General features: G+C 64.0%; 1 protein-coding gene across 3 annotated transcripts in view; it reads left to right on the top strand.

Annotated features, from left to right (window-relative positions):
• The window catches only part of CYTH1 (cytohesin 1), a 42,926-nt gene that overhangs the window by 24,790 nt on the left and 3,098 nt on the right, over positions 1-15,038 (top strand). For all 3 annotated transcript variants that reach the window (XM_073311827.1, XM_073311826.1, XM_073311828.1), the window contains 9 exons: positions 4,216-4,298; positions 6,631-6,695; positions 7,781-7,847; positions 8,427-8,545; positions 9,225-9,305; positions 9,589-9,701; positions 10,058-10,206; positions 10,367-10,478; positions 14,937-15,013. In XM_073311827.1, coding sequence (XP_073167928.1) covers positions 4,216-4,298; positions 6,631-6,695; positions 7,781-7,847; positions 8,427-8,545; positions 9,225-9,305; positions 9,589-9,701; positions 10,058-10,206; positions 10,367-10,478; positions 14,937-15,013 — 866 coding nt within the window. Of the gene's footprint in view, positions 1-4,215; positions 4,299-6,630; positions 6,696-7,780; positions 7,848-8,426; positions 8,546-9,224; positions 9,306-9,588; positions 9,702-10,057; positions 10,207-10,366; positions 10,479-14,936; positions 15,014-15,038 lie in introns of those variants that run through there.

Raw genomic sequence — 15,038 nt, 5'->3', positions numbered from 1 at the left:
ACTAGTTGGAAGATGGCCTGGGTTACATTTAAGAATGATTAGCTGGCACACAGTCTCAAAATGTAACTCTAAATGGGGAATCTCCATCGAGTGGGTGGGTTCCTAGTGGGGAACCACAGGGATCAGTACATGGCCCCATGTTGTTTAACATTTGTATCACTGACCTGAAAGAGAACCCAAACTCCTCATGGATAGTTTACAGATGACATAAACCTTGGGGGAGTGGTAAATAACGAAGAAGACAGGTCTCTGATTCAGAGCGATCTGGATCACTTGGTAAGCTGGGTGAGAGTAAACAATATGCATTTTAATATGGCTAAATGTAAATGTATGCCTCTGGAACAAAGGATGTAGGCCATGCTTCCAGGGATGGGAAGCAGTGACTCTGAAAAAGCCTCCGGGGTTGTGGTGGATAATCCACTGAACATGAGCTGTAGCCAAAGGACTAATGCGATCCTGGGATGCATAAATGGGAATCTCGGGTAGGAGCGGAGAGGTGATTTTAGCTCTGTATTTGGCACTGGAATAAGGTGTACGTTTTTACCATGGAGGGTAATTAACTATTGGAGTGGTTTACAAGGGTTGTGGTGGATTCTCCCTCACTGGCTGGCAGTTCTTTACATCAGGATGGGATGTTTCTCTAACAGCTTTGCTCTCTGCATTGTTTGGGGCAGGTCTCTGGCCGTGTTAGGAGGTCAGACTAGATGGTCACAAGGGTCCCATCGGCACTTGGAAGGTAGGGAGCTAGCTCACTGCTGGGGCTGGGCTGGACTTGACCCAGAGGGTCCCACCCGCCCTGTGCTCTACAGAACTGGAGGGTTGTAAAAGTTTTGGGTATTTTTCAAGGTGCTGGGAGTCCTGAGAGACCCCCTTGGGCTGGTGATTGCCAGCAGACCGCCCGGTGGGGCATGCCCGGCTGTTGGACCAGCCTGGCGGGGCTTCAGAACATGGTGGCTCTGAATCCGCTGGAGGGTAGCGGGCCAGGCAGGGGCCCCAGGGCCAGGCAGGGCACCGGATGAATCCCTGGCCCAGAGGAGTTAGTGGGGTTCCTGCTGCTCGCTCAGTGCAAGAACGGGCCGGGGGGGCGGGAGGCAACACCCCGAAAGCCGCTGAGCTCTGGCGGCGGCGGGGCTGGCTCGCCCTGGCCCGGGACGCTCCCGGCGCAGTCGGAGCGGCGGGGAGCGGGGTGATGGCGCCCCGTGGCCCGCACAGCCCGGGGAGGTGGGGCCGGGCTCGCCGGGGGTTAATGCGGGGCCGGGCCGGGCCGGGCTCGCCGCGGGTTAATGCGGGGCCGGGCCGGGCTCGCCGCGGGTTAATGCGGGGCCGGGCCGGGCCGGGCTCGCCGGGGGTTAATGCGGGGCCGGGCCGGGCCGGGCTCGCCGCGGGTTAATGCGGGGCCGGGCCGGGCTCGCCGCGCTGCTCGGGGCGCCGGGCCGCTGCCGCCGCGGGAGCCCGGGGCCGATGCGGTGATGCGGGGCGGGGGCTCCGGGACCCGTCCGCCCGGGGGGGGGGAGCGGGGCGGGAGCGGGGGCCCTGGCGGGACCCCGGCCCCGGGACCCCGGCGTGGCCGCTCCGCCGTTAGGGGCCCTGGCCGGGGACAGCCCGGGGGGCGGGACGCGCGCTGATGGGGGCTGGGCTGGTGTCGGGGGCGTTTACACGGAGTTCGGGTCCTGGGGGGGGGCTGCCCCCCCTCTGATTCTCGGCCCTGGGTGGGTCTGCGTGGGGGCGGGGGTCCCAGCCCGCTCACTGCGCCTAGCGCCCTGATCCGGGGGGCCTGGCGCGTGCCGTGGGGCAAGGGCGCCGTGGGCTCCCCCAGGCCGGGGGGCCGCTCACTCAGCAGCGCCTGCCAAGGCTGGCAGCAGAGCCCCGCTGAGCTTCAGGGTTGGGGCGGCGGGCGAGGGCGGAGCTGGGGCCCTCGGGGGGCTCCTCTCCCACCAGGCTGGAGGGGCACAGCGCCAGAGCCGGGCTGGCCAGGAGCCGGCCCCTGGGGATCCTGCTGCTGCCAGCTCCCTGGACTCGGCAGGTGGTTTTCCCTGAGCGCTGTACGGGCTACCTGGCAGGGGGAGAGGAGCTGGGACGTGGGAGGGGGGTGGCTCCTGAGCCCAGCTGGAGGGTGTCTGGTGCAGAGATGGTGAGATAGGCACCAGGGAGAATGCCTGGGCAGGAAGGACACATGGGGGGTTCCCACAGCCCTCCCCTCTCTGCAGAGGGATCTGCTCTGAATGAGCCGGACACTGGCACGCTCATCCCACAAGTGGGGTCTTAATGCATGCGATTTGCTGGCTGAAATGGTAGCCTCCTGCAGGGCTTGCCTGGTGCTCTGTCTTCGGGAGGGACAATGCTAGGGAACCTTGCCTGCTGGCTAGGGCAGGAACGAGCACCAGGACGCCTGGGTTCTATTCTCAGTGCTGCTACTGCCTTGTGAGGCCTTGGACAGGGTCACGTCCCTGTCTGTGACTCAGTTTCCCAGGCTGTGTGAGGGATAGTGGGGACTGGGATGGCACTGTCATGCTCCTTCTGCTCCACAAGCTGGGGGGGGGAGGAACTCATCTGGGCGGGGGGTCCCATAGCCCTGCACTAACTGCAAGGGGCACTGAAATGCAACCAGCTCTGGAGCAGAGGGCGGGGAGATGGAGCAGGCAGCGCCCAGGGTGAGGCCCCTGCTCTACCATGCGTGGTAGCACTCTCCTCGGGCTGTGCTGCCGCTGGGAGCCCGATGGCTGGCGCGCTGAGCCGCCCTCCGGCATCATTCGAGGTGTGAGGAACCCTTCCCCCCCCCTGCTGCTGGGGGGCACAAGCGGCCTGGGCCCCAAGTCCCTGCAGCAAGAGGGCAGCACAAGGGAAGTCACTTGACTTCATGGCAGTCGTTGCTCTGCCCGTCCTCCCTGGGGTAGTGGTGGGCTGCCACGTGACCCCAGCCACCAGGACGGGGCACTATCCCTTGAAGAGTTGTCTCTCCTTTGTATGCAGCAGATGCAGCTTTGGGCTCCTGCCCGCATGTTAAAAACTGCAAAGCAACAAAAAGCAGCTTCCCTTGTTGTTTGGTTTGTCTATTCAGGCGGCACAATGGGCCCTTGTTGTGTCAGGAGCTCTATCTCCTCTCTGAGACAGACCCTGGGCTGGGCTCCCAGTTAATCTTTGCCAAAGGCAGGGTCCCTGTCCCCCCTCGGAGTGTGTTTGGAGAGGGGTGGCTGTGTGGAGGGGGAGGGGCCTTCTGCAGTGGCTGCTTTCTGGCTAAAAAGGTTTGAGCCTGGGCTTGGCCTCCCATGGCCCTGTTGATGGGGGGATGGGGTGGGTGTTTAGCCAGCTGGCCCTTTGCAGCCACTCTCCCTGCGTCTACTTGGCTGGTGGCAGGCCCTGGGCAGAGCTCGCTGCTCTGTCCCGGGCTGCTGAATCAGCAGGAATGTGGCAGTGTCAAGCCGGGAGGGAGCCCCCCCCCGCCAGCGCTGGCTTGCTGGGGAGGAGCGCGGCACGTGAAGGACAGTCGCACTCCTCGGGTGGAGCGCCCGGCGCGCCCTGCCACCCCGCTGTCTGGGGCCTGGAAAGGGAAGGGTTCTCAGGGGGAGGGGCTGTGGCCCATGCACGCAGATAGGTGGGCCCTGCAGCCAGGAACGAGGGCTTAGATAAGCTGACATCCAGAGGGACCCCTGCTCTGCAGGCCCCTGTGAAAGGGGTGCTGTGGTTCCCTTGCTGGCTTGCCCGGGAACTGCCTTCTGGGTGCAGGGGGCTATGGCTGGGAGGAGGAGGTTGAGTTTCTGGGCGGGTTGTGGGGGGCTTCTGAGGTGGGAGTAGCCCCCAGATGTGCTCTTTGGCTGAAGGCAGGTTTGAGGCCAGACCTTGCATGCAGCTGTCACTCAGCTCTCCCCATGGTCTAGCGTGGCTGTTCTCTGCCTGCGGGTGCCGGAGCGGGGCCCTGGGAAGGCCAGCGGAAAAGCCAGATTCAACCCCAGAAAAGTGGGGCAGGCAGTGCAGACCCCAAGCTGTAGTCAGGAGTCAGGCTGCTGGCAGCAGAGTGGGTGGTGGTAGCCTATGGGGAGTGCTGCTTGCTAGGCAGGACTGCCCCCTGGTCCTGTCCTGCTCAGGGACCGTGGGGGGCACAGACAGAGTCCGGACACCCCAGCATAGCCCGGCAGCATAGCCAGGGGCAGCTTGGACAGCACAGGGCTCAGGAGGGTGCAGGTGCCAGGCCTAACCCTCTCTCTTCTCCCCCCGCAGTCCCCAGTGACCTGACCCCAGAGGAGTGCCAGGAGCTGGAGAACATCCGTCGCCGCAAGCAGGAGCTGCTGGCCGACATACAGGTGAGGGGGTGGGAGGTGCTGGAGAGGAGCCCGGCTCCGCTCAGACCTGGAATTATCCGCAGGTGCCCTTCGTTCTGAGACGCGCTCTGGGCCGAGCCTGGCCTGGGCTGGGCTGGCTGGAGCCTGGGACGCTTTCCCCATCGGCATGTTGAGCTCTGCGGCTGGCCTGCTGTTCCTCTCCCCTTCCCGCCCCAGATGCTCTGTTCTTGGCAGCCCGTCTGGCCTCGTCCCCGTCCCCGCGGGAGAGGGACGAGTGTCACGGCACATCAGTGTGTAGGGCGTTCCTCGGCACTGCTGCTGCCCAGGGAACAAGGAGGGGAGAGAAATTGCTGAATTAGCCAAATCACCTCGCTGTGGCCTTGCCCTGTTCTCGCCTGGGCTTGTCAAGTCATTGTGGCTTGTGGCAGTGATGGGGACCCCCCCCCACCCCTCCTAGACAGGGGAGGACGCAGGAATTGGGCCACTGGTCTCCTGGCTCCATTCCTTCCACCCCCGCAGTGCCCCATGCCCAGCTCTCACGCTGTGTGCTCAATGGGGCAGGGCTCTGTTAGCTCATTGGCACCGGCCTCCCGTTGCCCAGCACAAACTGGTGAGGGCCAGAAGAAGTGAGTCGGTGTCCGCTCCACCCCATCTCCAGAACAGCAGCCCTGCTCTGGGGGCGTTCTCCTTGGCACTGCAGCACAGTAACTGGTTCTCTCCCCTCTGGCCCTTGCTCCTCCCAACCTGTGGGAAGGGCCCTGTCACCTGCCCCTCCAGCCTCAGGGCAGGGCCCCAGCCAGTGCTGCCCAGGGAACAGATTGCTCTCTGGCTGGCTGGTGTCTCCCTCCCCTGCTTGCCCACCCAGAAGCCCTGTTCCCGGGCAGTCATGGCGACCCCTCAGGGCCAGGCCAGCTCCACCCTCCGGCTGCTGGCCAAGTTCAGCTCAGAACATGCCCCCTTAGCCCTCCGCCTGTGCTGGTGAGCCCTGGCCCGGTGCAGGGCCTGTGGCCTGAGAACAGCTCCTGTGCCATCCCCCTTCCTGCCCCACACCTTGGCTGCCCAGAGCAGCTCTTCCCCTGACATTTCTGGAGCCAAAGGAAAGTAAGTCCAGGAGGCTGAAGCCGGCCTGCTGGGTGCTTGGGGCAGAGTGGAGCAGGCCAGGAGCTTGCCGTGACTGTGCCCCCGCATCAGCAGTGCACTGCGCTGTCTCTCCCAGCGATGCCCCCTTCTCCCTACAGCTGCCTGCTGGGGGCTGGGTGGCATCTCAGCAGCCAGGATGGGGGCCAGTCCTTGGGTTGGTTGCACTGATCTCATGGGATGGCCCTGGCATTGGAGGCTGCTGCTGCCCCCTCCCTGGCAGGACCCCTCTCCCAGTCTGTTCTCCGCTCTTAGGGGATGCTGGGCTCTCGGGTTTCTTGCTTTTTCCGTGTTTCACATTGGTGCCTTTTCTGATGACCTCTGACCCCTCTTCAGGGCCCAGGTGCTGGCTGCGTCCTGTGGTGCAGCCCAGGGGGCGATTGGGGGCTGCTGAGCCAGGCCAGGCCCTTGCTCCAGGGTGTTCCGATTGCTGGGTGGGGTGTTGGGGCCCATCTGGGACACTCGTCAATCATGTCAATGATTAAGGCAGTGGAGTCTAATTACCGCCATATGCTGGGCATGAACTAAAAGGATTAGAGCGTAATTACGTTAACCTCTGGGCCTCTTCCTTCCTGTGGGAGCAGAGCGCCTTGATGCTGTTCGGAGATTAGCGCCTACAGCACTGCGGCTCCCTGCTCGCTTGCTGAGCGCTGCCACGAGCTTGCTGGGTTGCAGTGCTGCATCTCAGGGAGTGGGAGTTAGACGAGGGGCTCGCTAGGGTCTCTGGGCAGCTCTGTCCTTGGCACTCGCCCCAGCTGGCCCTCTTTGGAGAGGGTCAAGGCTGCTCTCCTGCCCGTGGATGTGGGGGAGGTTTCTGGCCTGGCTGGCACAGTTAACCTTGGGCTGTATCTGGCACGGTCTGTGTCCCTTGCCTGTCTGTCTGGGCTTGTCCTGGCAGAGCCTGGTTCCAGGTGCACCGCCCCAGGGAGTGCTGGCCATAGGCTCAGAGCAGGGACCCTGGCTTCAGGGCTCCTGGGTCCTATTGCTGGCTGTGTGACCCTGGACAGGTCATTCCCCTCTCTGGAATTGGGCAATATCCCCACCCTGGGGTTTGGGAGGGTGAGTGAGTTAATGGGGTGTGAGCTCCTGGATTGACAGGGCTGGAGAGGCGCAGAGGGTTCAGGATGGGCTGGGGGAGGTGGTGAGCCCCCATGCCATGGTGAGAGAGGTCTCTGCTCCCCCCCCCCCTCACCGTGTGTCTCTCTGTCTCTCTTAGCGGCTGAGAGATGAGATAGCAGAGGTGACCAATGAAATTGAGAACCTGGGATCCACGGAAGAGAGGTGAGTCCTGCCTGCGACCCAGCTGGCTGAGCAAGAGGGGGAGCGGCCACGTTCGGCTGAGCAGAGTGACACCCAGCCCTCCGGCGCTGTGCAGCTTGCCCCTGAGCTGCAGGCTGTTCCTGGGGCCCAGTCCCTGCGGGGGGAAGCAAGGCCCCAGAGGAGCCTTAGCTGCGCCCGAGGAGTGCGGGGATGAGCCGGGACATTCTCAGCTTCTCGGCCCAGCATAACCCCAGCCTGGCTGCCAGCTGAGGGAGGGGTGTTGGCTAACGAGGCCACAGACCCACGAGTGCCGGCGATGGCTGGCATTCCCAGGCCGACTCTTATTCCTTAATGCGGTAACGGGATCTCCGGCCTGATCCGCTGCTCCAAATGGCCCTGTTTTTCCACGGCCCGGCCCCTCCGTCTGGCCTTGGAGACTGTCTGCCTTTGTTATTCTGAGCTGGTGCAGACGGTGCCATGGGATTAGGGAGCCCTGATGGCCAATGGAAACTGACTTGCAGCATCTCTTCCAATCACCCTCCCGTCAGGGTTCCCCTCCCCCTGGAGTCTCACCAGGCGAAGCTGCAGCCTGCTGGGCCAGAGCTCCCAGGCCCCCGAGTCCCCGTCCATCCCCGAGAGCAGAGTGCGGGGCCAGCCAGGAGCAGCCACCTGTGTACTTTGTCTGTACAAAGCCCCTTCTCGCCCCCGGGCTGTGCCTGCACCGGGCCCTCTGCCCCTCCATGCACCAGCCCCGGGGCAGGCATGCCAGCCCTTGGGGGCAGGGCCTGCCTTCTGGTTTTCCTGGCATGCTGTGGGATCCTTTAACAAAGAGGAGCTGAGGGCTCTGAGAACCTCCCCCCAAAACAGCTCTTGGAAATGGCCTGGGCTCTGGCTCGTGCCGCGTTCAGGGGCTGCAGCCTCCAGGCCCAGGCGCAGAGAGGAGGGGGTTGCTAGTCACCCCGGGTGGGGCTCACATGGGTCTCTCTGGGTCAAGAAGAGGCCGCAGGCTGGCACAGGGAGTCTAACCCTGCCTCTCCAAGGGTGGGAGCCCCAGGCCGGGAGCCTGGCCACTCCCGGAGTTCATTGCTGGCCTTTGTGAGTTATAGGAAAACCATGCAGAGGAACAAGCAGGTGGCAATGGGCAGGAAGAAGTTCAACATGGACCCCAAAAAGGTAAGGGCAATGCCCCAGGGGCTGGGCTGCCGGCAGAGACGCTGAGGTGTCTCATTGCAATCACAGCACCAGGGGAGGGTGGTGGTTTCTGCCCCGTTCAGCTTGGGGTCCAGGCACTGCAAACGCAGCCTCCCCAAGTCGCTGGGACAGACGCTCCAGGCCATGCTCCCTGCTGGGATTTGGGGAGCACCATGTGCTGGACAGAATGGAAGGGTCTGGGGATTGGGGACCCCATCCACAGAGGGGGCTTCTCACTGTTGCACTGCTTCTGCCTTCAGGGTCCCCTTCCCATCGCTCTTACCTAGGGCCCCCACCTCATCGGTCTGGAGCACTGCTGGATTTCTAGGCTCCCTTGGCAGGGTGGGTTCCTGGGGGATGGGACCCTTGGCAGGGGGCAGCCTCCTGCGCCCAGAGGGCTCCTGCTGGTTGCTCGCAGCAAGGGCTCCCTGTGCTGGGCTGGTGATGGGGATGCGGAGGAGCCTCCTGCTCCTCCTGGCATGGATTCAGCTGTGCCCCTCAGGGCAATGGCCGTCAGTGCTGAGGGCTGGAGTCACAGGCCCTCTTCTCCCGCCTTCCCAGGGGATCCAGTTCCTGATTGAGAACGACCTGCTGAAGAACACCTGTGAGGACATCGCCCAGTTCCTCTACAAGGGGGAGGGGCTAAACAAGACGGCCATTGGCGACTACCTGGGCGAGAGGTACCAGCTGCTGGGCATGGTGGTGGAATCTGTGCCCAGGGCACCAGCTGATCGCTGCAAGGGGCAGGGAGGAATCTCCCCTCAGTGCCTTATGGGACGGGACCGCTGGCCTGGACTAAGGCGCCAGGGATTGGCTGCTGCCAGAGCCAGGACATGGGGCTGGCAGTTCCCATCTGCCCCCGGGTCCTGTGGCCATGGCAGCCATGGGAGGGGCGTGGGTTGGTGGCTGCTGGAGCAGAGGGCATGCAGCATGCAGGGGTGAAGGCAGAGACGCCGCTAGCTATTGGCCGCACAGGTAGCAGGGCCCCGCTCCAGACCCAGCCTGCACCAGGCATGGTCAGGGGGGCGGAGGAGACAGTGCAGCTGCCAGGTCCCTGAAATGAGTAGCTGGGGCCAGTGCCCAGAACCTGCCCCATGGCTTGGTGCTGGGCGCCCGGGCCGGCAGGGCCGGGCAGCCCTCAAGACTGGTGCTTATGGGAGGCCCGAATGTGTAAACTAGGCCTGGGGTTGGGCTGTACCTGTTCCCCTCCTTGCTCCCTCTGTGTCTAGGGCTGCCCCCGAGGGGTGAGGGTACTACTGCAGCCCACGACCCTGGGGAGGGCTGGCTGGGGCAGTATATGACCTGGGAGTGTGGTGCAGCCGTGACTCGGGCCCCTGGGCTCTGCCTTTGTCCCGGCAGAGACGAGTTTAACATCCAGGTCCTGCACGCCTTCGTGGAGCTGCACGAATTCACTGACCTCAACCTGGTGCAAGCGCTGCGGTGAGTGTGTGGGGGGGACTGAGCCGTCACCTCGGGCACCTGTCTCCCCATCCCCGGGGGCAGGGGCGAGCCCTGGTGGGGTGAGCTGCCTGGGCCGGTGCCCGGGGTGCTCTGGCGGGGGCAGCCGCTTGACGCTGTTGAGGGTGGGCCTGAGCAGGTTAGGTGGTGAGGGACTGTCCCCTGCCCTTGTGGGGTGTCAGCCCGAGATGAGGGAGGAAGGTCTCCGAGGCCCGTCCCGGGGGACACGGCCCCCCACGCAGCTGATATCCACCCGGTCCCGCAGGCAGTTCCTGTGGAGCTTCCGCCTGCCGGGCGAGGCGCAGAAGATCGATCGGATGATGGAGGCGTTTGCCCAGCGGTACTGCCAGTGCAATCCAGGCGTCTTTCAGTCCACAGGTAACAGCCCTCCCCGCGGGGCAGGAGCACGCCGACGACCGGGCCTCGGCCTGCCCCGGAGCCCCTCCTTGCCAGGCCGACTCCAAACCCAGAGGCCCCTGGAGAGAGCAGGAGAGGCCTGCCTGATCCCTGGCTTTGAACCCCTCCTGCTGCTGGGGCATGGGGTCTGTGCTTCCCCGGCGGCCCACGGAAGGAGTGGAGGCTGGGTTTGGGCTACAGGCCCAGTGTGGCCGTGTTTGCCGGGAATGAGCCTGGGGACTGCTCTGTCCAGGGTGCTCCCAGCCTGGCCTCTCTGCCCTTCGCCATGTGCCTGGCCTGCCCGGAGCCCAGCTGACCCGCCTCTCTGTGCCCTGCAGACACCTGCTACGTCCTCTCCTTCGCCATCATCATGCTGAACACCAGCCTGCACAACCCCAACGTCAAGGACAAGCCCGCGGTGGAGCGCTTCATCGCCATGAACCGGGGCATCAACGACGGGGGCGACCTGCCGGAGGAGCTGCTCAGGGTGAGGGCGTGGGCAGGCAGGGGGTACTGCCTTCGTTGGCACCTAGGGTTGGGGCTCACTGTGCTGCCTGGCCTGGGGTTCGCTGGCCCTAGGCTCTGCTCCCTCGGCCCCGGGGAGCTGCACCCTGGATTTGACCCTCGTGTGCTTCTCTCTGTGCCAGAATCTCTACGAGAGCATAAAGAACGAGCCCTTCAAAATCCCCGAGGATGACGGCAACGACCTCACCCACACCTTCTTCAACCCCGACCGCGAAGGCTGGCTGCTGAAACTCGGTGAGCGCTTCGCCCCCAGGAGCCGAGCGTGGCCACAGCAATGTGCCTGCACCCTCTCTGCCCCCTGCTCGGGGTGCTAGCGACGGGCGGCGAGCTCCATGGCACATGGCTCAGCCTGCAGGGAAAGCTGCATGTCGTGGCCACAGCTGTGCAGCCTCCCCAAGGCACTTTCACCGGTACTGGAACCCCCGTCGGCCCCGCCTGGCCCTCAGTGGCACTCGGCGACCCTGCTGGCTGTCACCAAGGCTGGCCAGGTCTCCCTGGGAATCCAGCCTCGCTTTCTGGTGACTGTGTGGGAAGGGATGGGGCGGTCCTGGGGGATGCAGTGCTGGCAGGCAGGGGAGGTCCCGTGGTCTGTAGTGCTGGGAGGGAGGGGAAGGGAAAGTCCTGGGGGCTGCAGTGCTGTGGGGGGTGTCCCAGGGACCATGGTGCTGGCAGGGTGGGAGGGATGGGGGATGGTCCTGGTGGCTTCAGTGCTCCGGGAGGGTTGGGGAGGTCCTGGGAGCTGCAGTCCTGGGAGGGAGGGGAAATTCTGGGGACTGTAATGCCGGGGGGGAAGGTCCTGGGGGGGGAGGGCTGAGGAGGTCTGGGGGGTTGCAGTACTGGTGGGGAGGGGCTGGTTGGGGGATGGTGACTGGCGCCCAGCGTCTTGGCTACATCCTGCTGGAGTGCCTCTCGCCACACTCACTCAGAAGGCGATCTGCGAGCTGCCCCAAGCTGCGTGCATCTCCTCCGTGCCACAGCCTGGGTTCCTGGCACACCCTCCCCAGAGCATCATCACCTTGCACATCCTGGCTCCACATGCAGGCAACATGCATGGCATCCCCGCGCCCCGGCTGCAGCTCCCCACAGCACCAACAGCCCCTCCCCAGCTGCGTGGCCCGCCCCCTGGCTCATGGGTTTCTTTGGTTCAGTAGCTATGTTGGAGTTTTCTTGTCTGTGCCCCGGTCAAGAGCTGGGGCTGCAGAGACCCGACAGGTCCTGGCAGGAGCTGACTCCATCTGGAGGCTTTTCCCTGGGGCTCTTGCTGTGGTTTGGACTCTACCCTCTAACCTCTCTCTGCCTTGTTGCCAGCCCGTCAGTAGCAGGAGAGGGCCTGCCACTCACATGCAGGACATGCCTAGAGCAGGGGGCCCCAGCCTGGGCTGGGGCATTGGCAGGGATCCCTTCCCATTCTCCAGGGTTCAGGGGACCCTTCGTTCCCCAGACACTCCTGGCCTTAGATGGTGGCCCAGCCTGTCGCGATGGGATGTGGGGCCTGGCTCGGGTGGGGGAAGGGCCATGTCCCCCCGTGGGCTCTCTGCTGCTGTCTATACAGCTGGTAGCATGTCTCTGACGCTGACCTCAGGCCGTCTACCCCCGTCTGTCTGAGCTCGAAACCCACTGGCCTCCGGCTGCTGGGTGGCTCTGCCTGCCGAGCGACTCCCTGGGCAAACCGGCCCCACGCGAGTCCCTGTCCAGACCCAGCAGTCCCAAAGGCTGGCTGTTTGCAGGTGGGGTGCTGCCCGCGCAGGGCTGTGAACCAGCAGAGCTCCCGGCTCTGTGTCCCGGGGAGCGAGTCCCGAGCCCGTGAATCAGGCACCCGCCGGCCGTGGCAGCTGTTGGCTGCGGCAGGCCCCCCCCCCATCCCCCGGCCGACGCGAGCGTGCAGTGCTGGCTGCCCCAGGGCGAGGGCGGGTTTAATTTCTTTGTTTTAATTTTCTTTTCTCCCTCATTTGTATGTTTCCATGATTTTGGCTCTTCCTTCCCTTGCCCCAAACTCCAGGAGGTACGTACCCCACTCCCTCCCGCAACCCCCTCCCTCGCTCTGCTCTGGCTGCTGGGGCTTCCTTCCTTTCGTTTTTCTTTTGGTTTGAATTGCTGGTGATGGCTCGCTGCTGCTGCTGACGGACCGCAGTCCCCGGGGAACTCGCTTCCGGCGGGACCTGCCCTCACGCTCTGCATCCTGGGCTGAGGCCAGGGACTCTTCCGCTTCGGGCCCTGTCTGACCTCTGGGAGCCCCTCTCCCTGCTTGGCCAGCCCTCAATAACTCAAACCCAGCCAGCTCCTCCCGAGTCTGCAGGCCTGAGCCCAGCCCCAGCTCTGGGCCATGGTCCTGGGGAGGGAGTTGTGCACAGGGTGACTCCTTACTCCACAGCACCCCTGGTGGAGCCCCAGCTTCTTGGCACTCACAGCCAGCTCCCAGTTGAGTGAAGTGTCGGGAGATATTCGGGGTGGCTCAGCGCATCTCGCAGCATGCGAGGGGGGAGCTGCTGCAGCCCTGCATCCATACCTCTTGCACTGGCAGTCCCGAGCCCTCAAGGGCCAGGTGGCCTGGCTTTGGGGCGGCCCTCTCGCTGTGTGCTCTTGCCCTCAGAGCCAGTGCAGTGCCCCCCACTGCAAGTGGCAAAGGGAGGCCGTTTCCAGGGCTCTAGTTGCAGCTGGGAAACTGAATCCCCCTTTTCCTGGACCCCCCAGGGTGCAGCTCGCAGGGAGCCATGGGAGCAACCCTCAGCCTGCTGCGTCCTGCTGCCAGCCTGGCTCAGGACCCCTGGTGCGTGTGGGAGGGGAGCCCATGAGTTCCCTGGGGGCTGTCCCAGGTGCTGACTGGAACTGTCTGCTTGTGTTGTCTCTGCTGTGAGTCCAGGGTCTCTGTGCGGGGCTGTGCCCAGGGCTGGGCAGCGTCTGCTCCTGTGGGTGGCTGGAAGGGTCACTCCACGGTCTGTGAGCAGAGTTTCCTCCTCCACTCCTCCCAGAATCAGTGCCTGCTTCCCTGGGCTGGTGGAGAGCCAGGCAGCTTTGCCATCGCTGCCCAGTGCCAACCAAGGGGGACCCAACACCCACGGTCAGCCCAGGAGTCCTGGCCATGCAGGCTGTCCGAGCACGGGGATCCCGACATGAGAGGCTGGGCCAGGCCTCCATCCCCAAGAGCCCCAGCAGCTTCAGGCTTGCAGGGGTGTTTGGGGCCCCAGGTGCTCTGCATCTCTGTGCAGACATGGCAGTTGTGGACCCATTCCTCACCCACTGGCTCCTAGACAGAGGCAGCCGTCCTACGCCTTGCCTCTACCCTCGTCTCCTCACCAAGCCAGTGATGTCGGAGGCCCTGGCTCAGCCCTGGCAGGTGAAATCTTCTCAGTTCCCCTTAAAGCCCTGGATTTCCCTGACCAGAAGCCCAGGCTGGCTGGGCCCAACAGTGACTTTGCTCTCCATCTAAACAGCCCTCAGCAGCAGCGTCGAGCCTCTCCACGAGACTGGCTGGCTTCAGGGGTGTGTGATCCAGGGCCTTTCCCCTCGGGGGTGCTGGCTCTAGCCTGTATTCAGGGCTGGGAATGAGATGCAGCCAGGGTCTTCCCCTCTGGGGTGCTGGGTCCAAGCCAGCCCCCTGTCACGGTCTAGCCTGCATCTGGGGGCTGGGAATGAGATGCAGCCAGGGCCTTCCCCTCTGGGGTGCTGGGTCCAAGCCAGCCCCCTGTCACGGTCTAGCCTGCATCTGGGGGCTGGGAATGAGATGCAGCCAGGGCCTTCCCCTCTGAGGTGCTGGGTCCAAGCCAGCCCCCTGTCAGTAGGGAGTGCAAGCTCTTGGTAGGCAGAGGGGATGGTGTGCAGTTCCTAGCAGGGCACCTGTCTGTCACAAACTACCCCCGGCTGGCCCCCCATGATCCCCTCATCTATCTCTGGCCTGGACTTGGGGGATGAGCTCCCATCTCATCCCACTCCAGGACACACTGGCAGAGACAGCTTGCCCTGTTGCTGCCAGGGCGTTTGCTCTCCAGGACTGTCGGCACCTTCCACCTGGCCCATAATCGGTCATTCCTGCCCTGACTGACCAGGGCTGGGTCCCTGGAGGGGATGAGATGGGGTGGACAACGTGACTCAGGAGTGGGGGTTCCCCTGGACCTGGCTCTCCTGGCCTGTCTGCTGACCCCGGGTTCAGGGATGGAGCTGTGTGGAGCCGCACTTTTCGTTTCAGGGTGAGTTTCGTATTTCGAAACTTCTGGAGTGAAATATGCACAAACCCAAAATCCAGAAACCCTAGGCTGCCGGATTCCGACTGGCTGAAAAACCCAGAAACGGGAAACGAGAGCATTATGTCCAGGCCAGCCTGGGCTGCTCTCTGACAGCGCTGTACAGAACGAGGCGCGTCTCCGAGCCATCTGGCTGTCAGATCAGCCCTTGCTCCAGCTCCGGCTCCTCAATCTGCTTCTCACTGCCGCTCGCATCCCGGCCACCGTGGCTTCGCTCTGCCTGTTGCTGCTGCACCAGCCCCGAGCTGTCACTGATCGGGGCTGGCTCACGCTGCTTGTGCCCTGGCTCCGTGCTCTGCGAGACGCTTGTTTGTTCTGTCCTCGTCCGGGGGCTCTCGCCCTGCCATAGCCTGGACGTGCCCGGGAGCCGGACCCCCACCCCGGGGCAGACATGCTCTGGGGCCCAGGCTTGGGGGCGGGTGTTGTGTCAACCGCCCCTCTCTTTACTTGGCAGGTGGCAGGGTGAAGACATGGAAGAGACGCTGGTTCATTCTGACCGACAACTGCCTTTACTATTTCGAGTACACGACGGTGAGTGTGTCTCTCCGCCCCCCGG

Source organism: Lepidochelys kempii, chromosome 14 (assembly GCF_965140265.1).
Source record: "Lepidochelys kempii isolate rLepKem1 chromosome 14, rLepKem1.hap2, whole genome shotgun sequence".
Taxonomy (NCBI): Eukaryota; Metazoa; Chordata; order Testudines; family Cheloniidae; genus Lepidochelys; species Lepidochelys kempii.
This window is presented reverse-complemented; position numbering and strand designations above follow the sequence as displayed.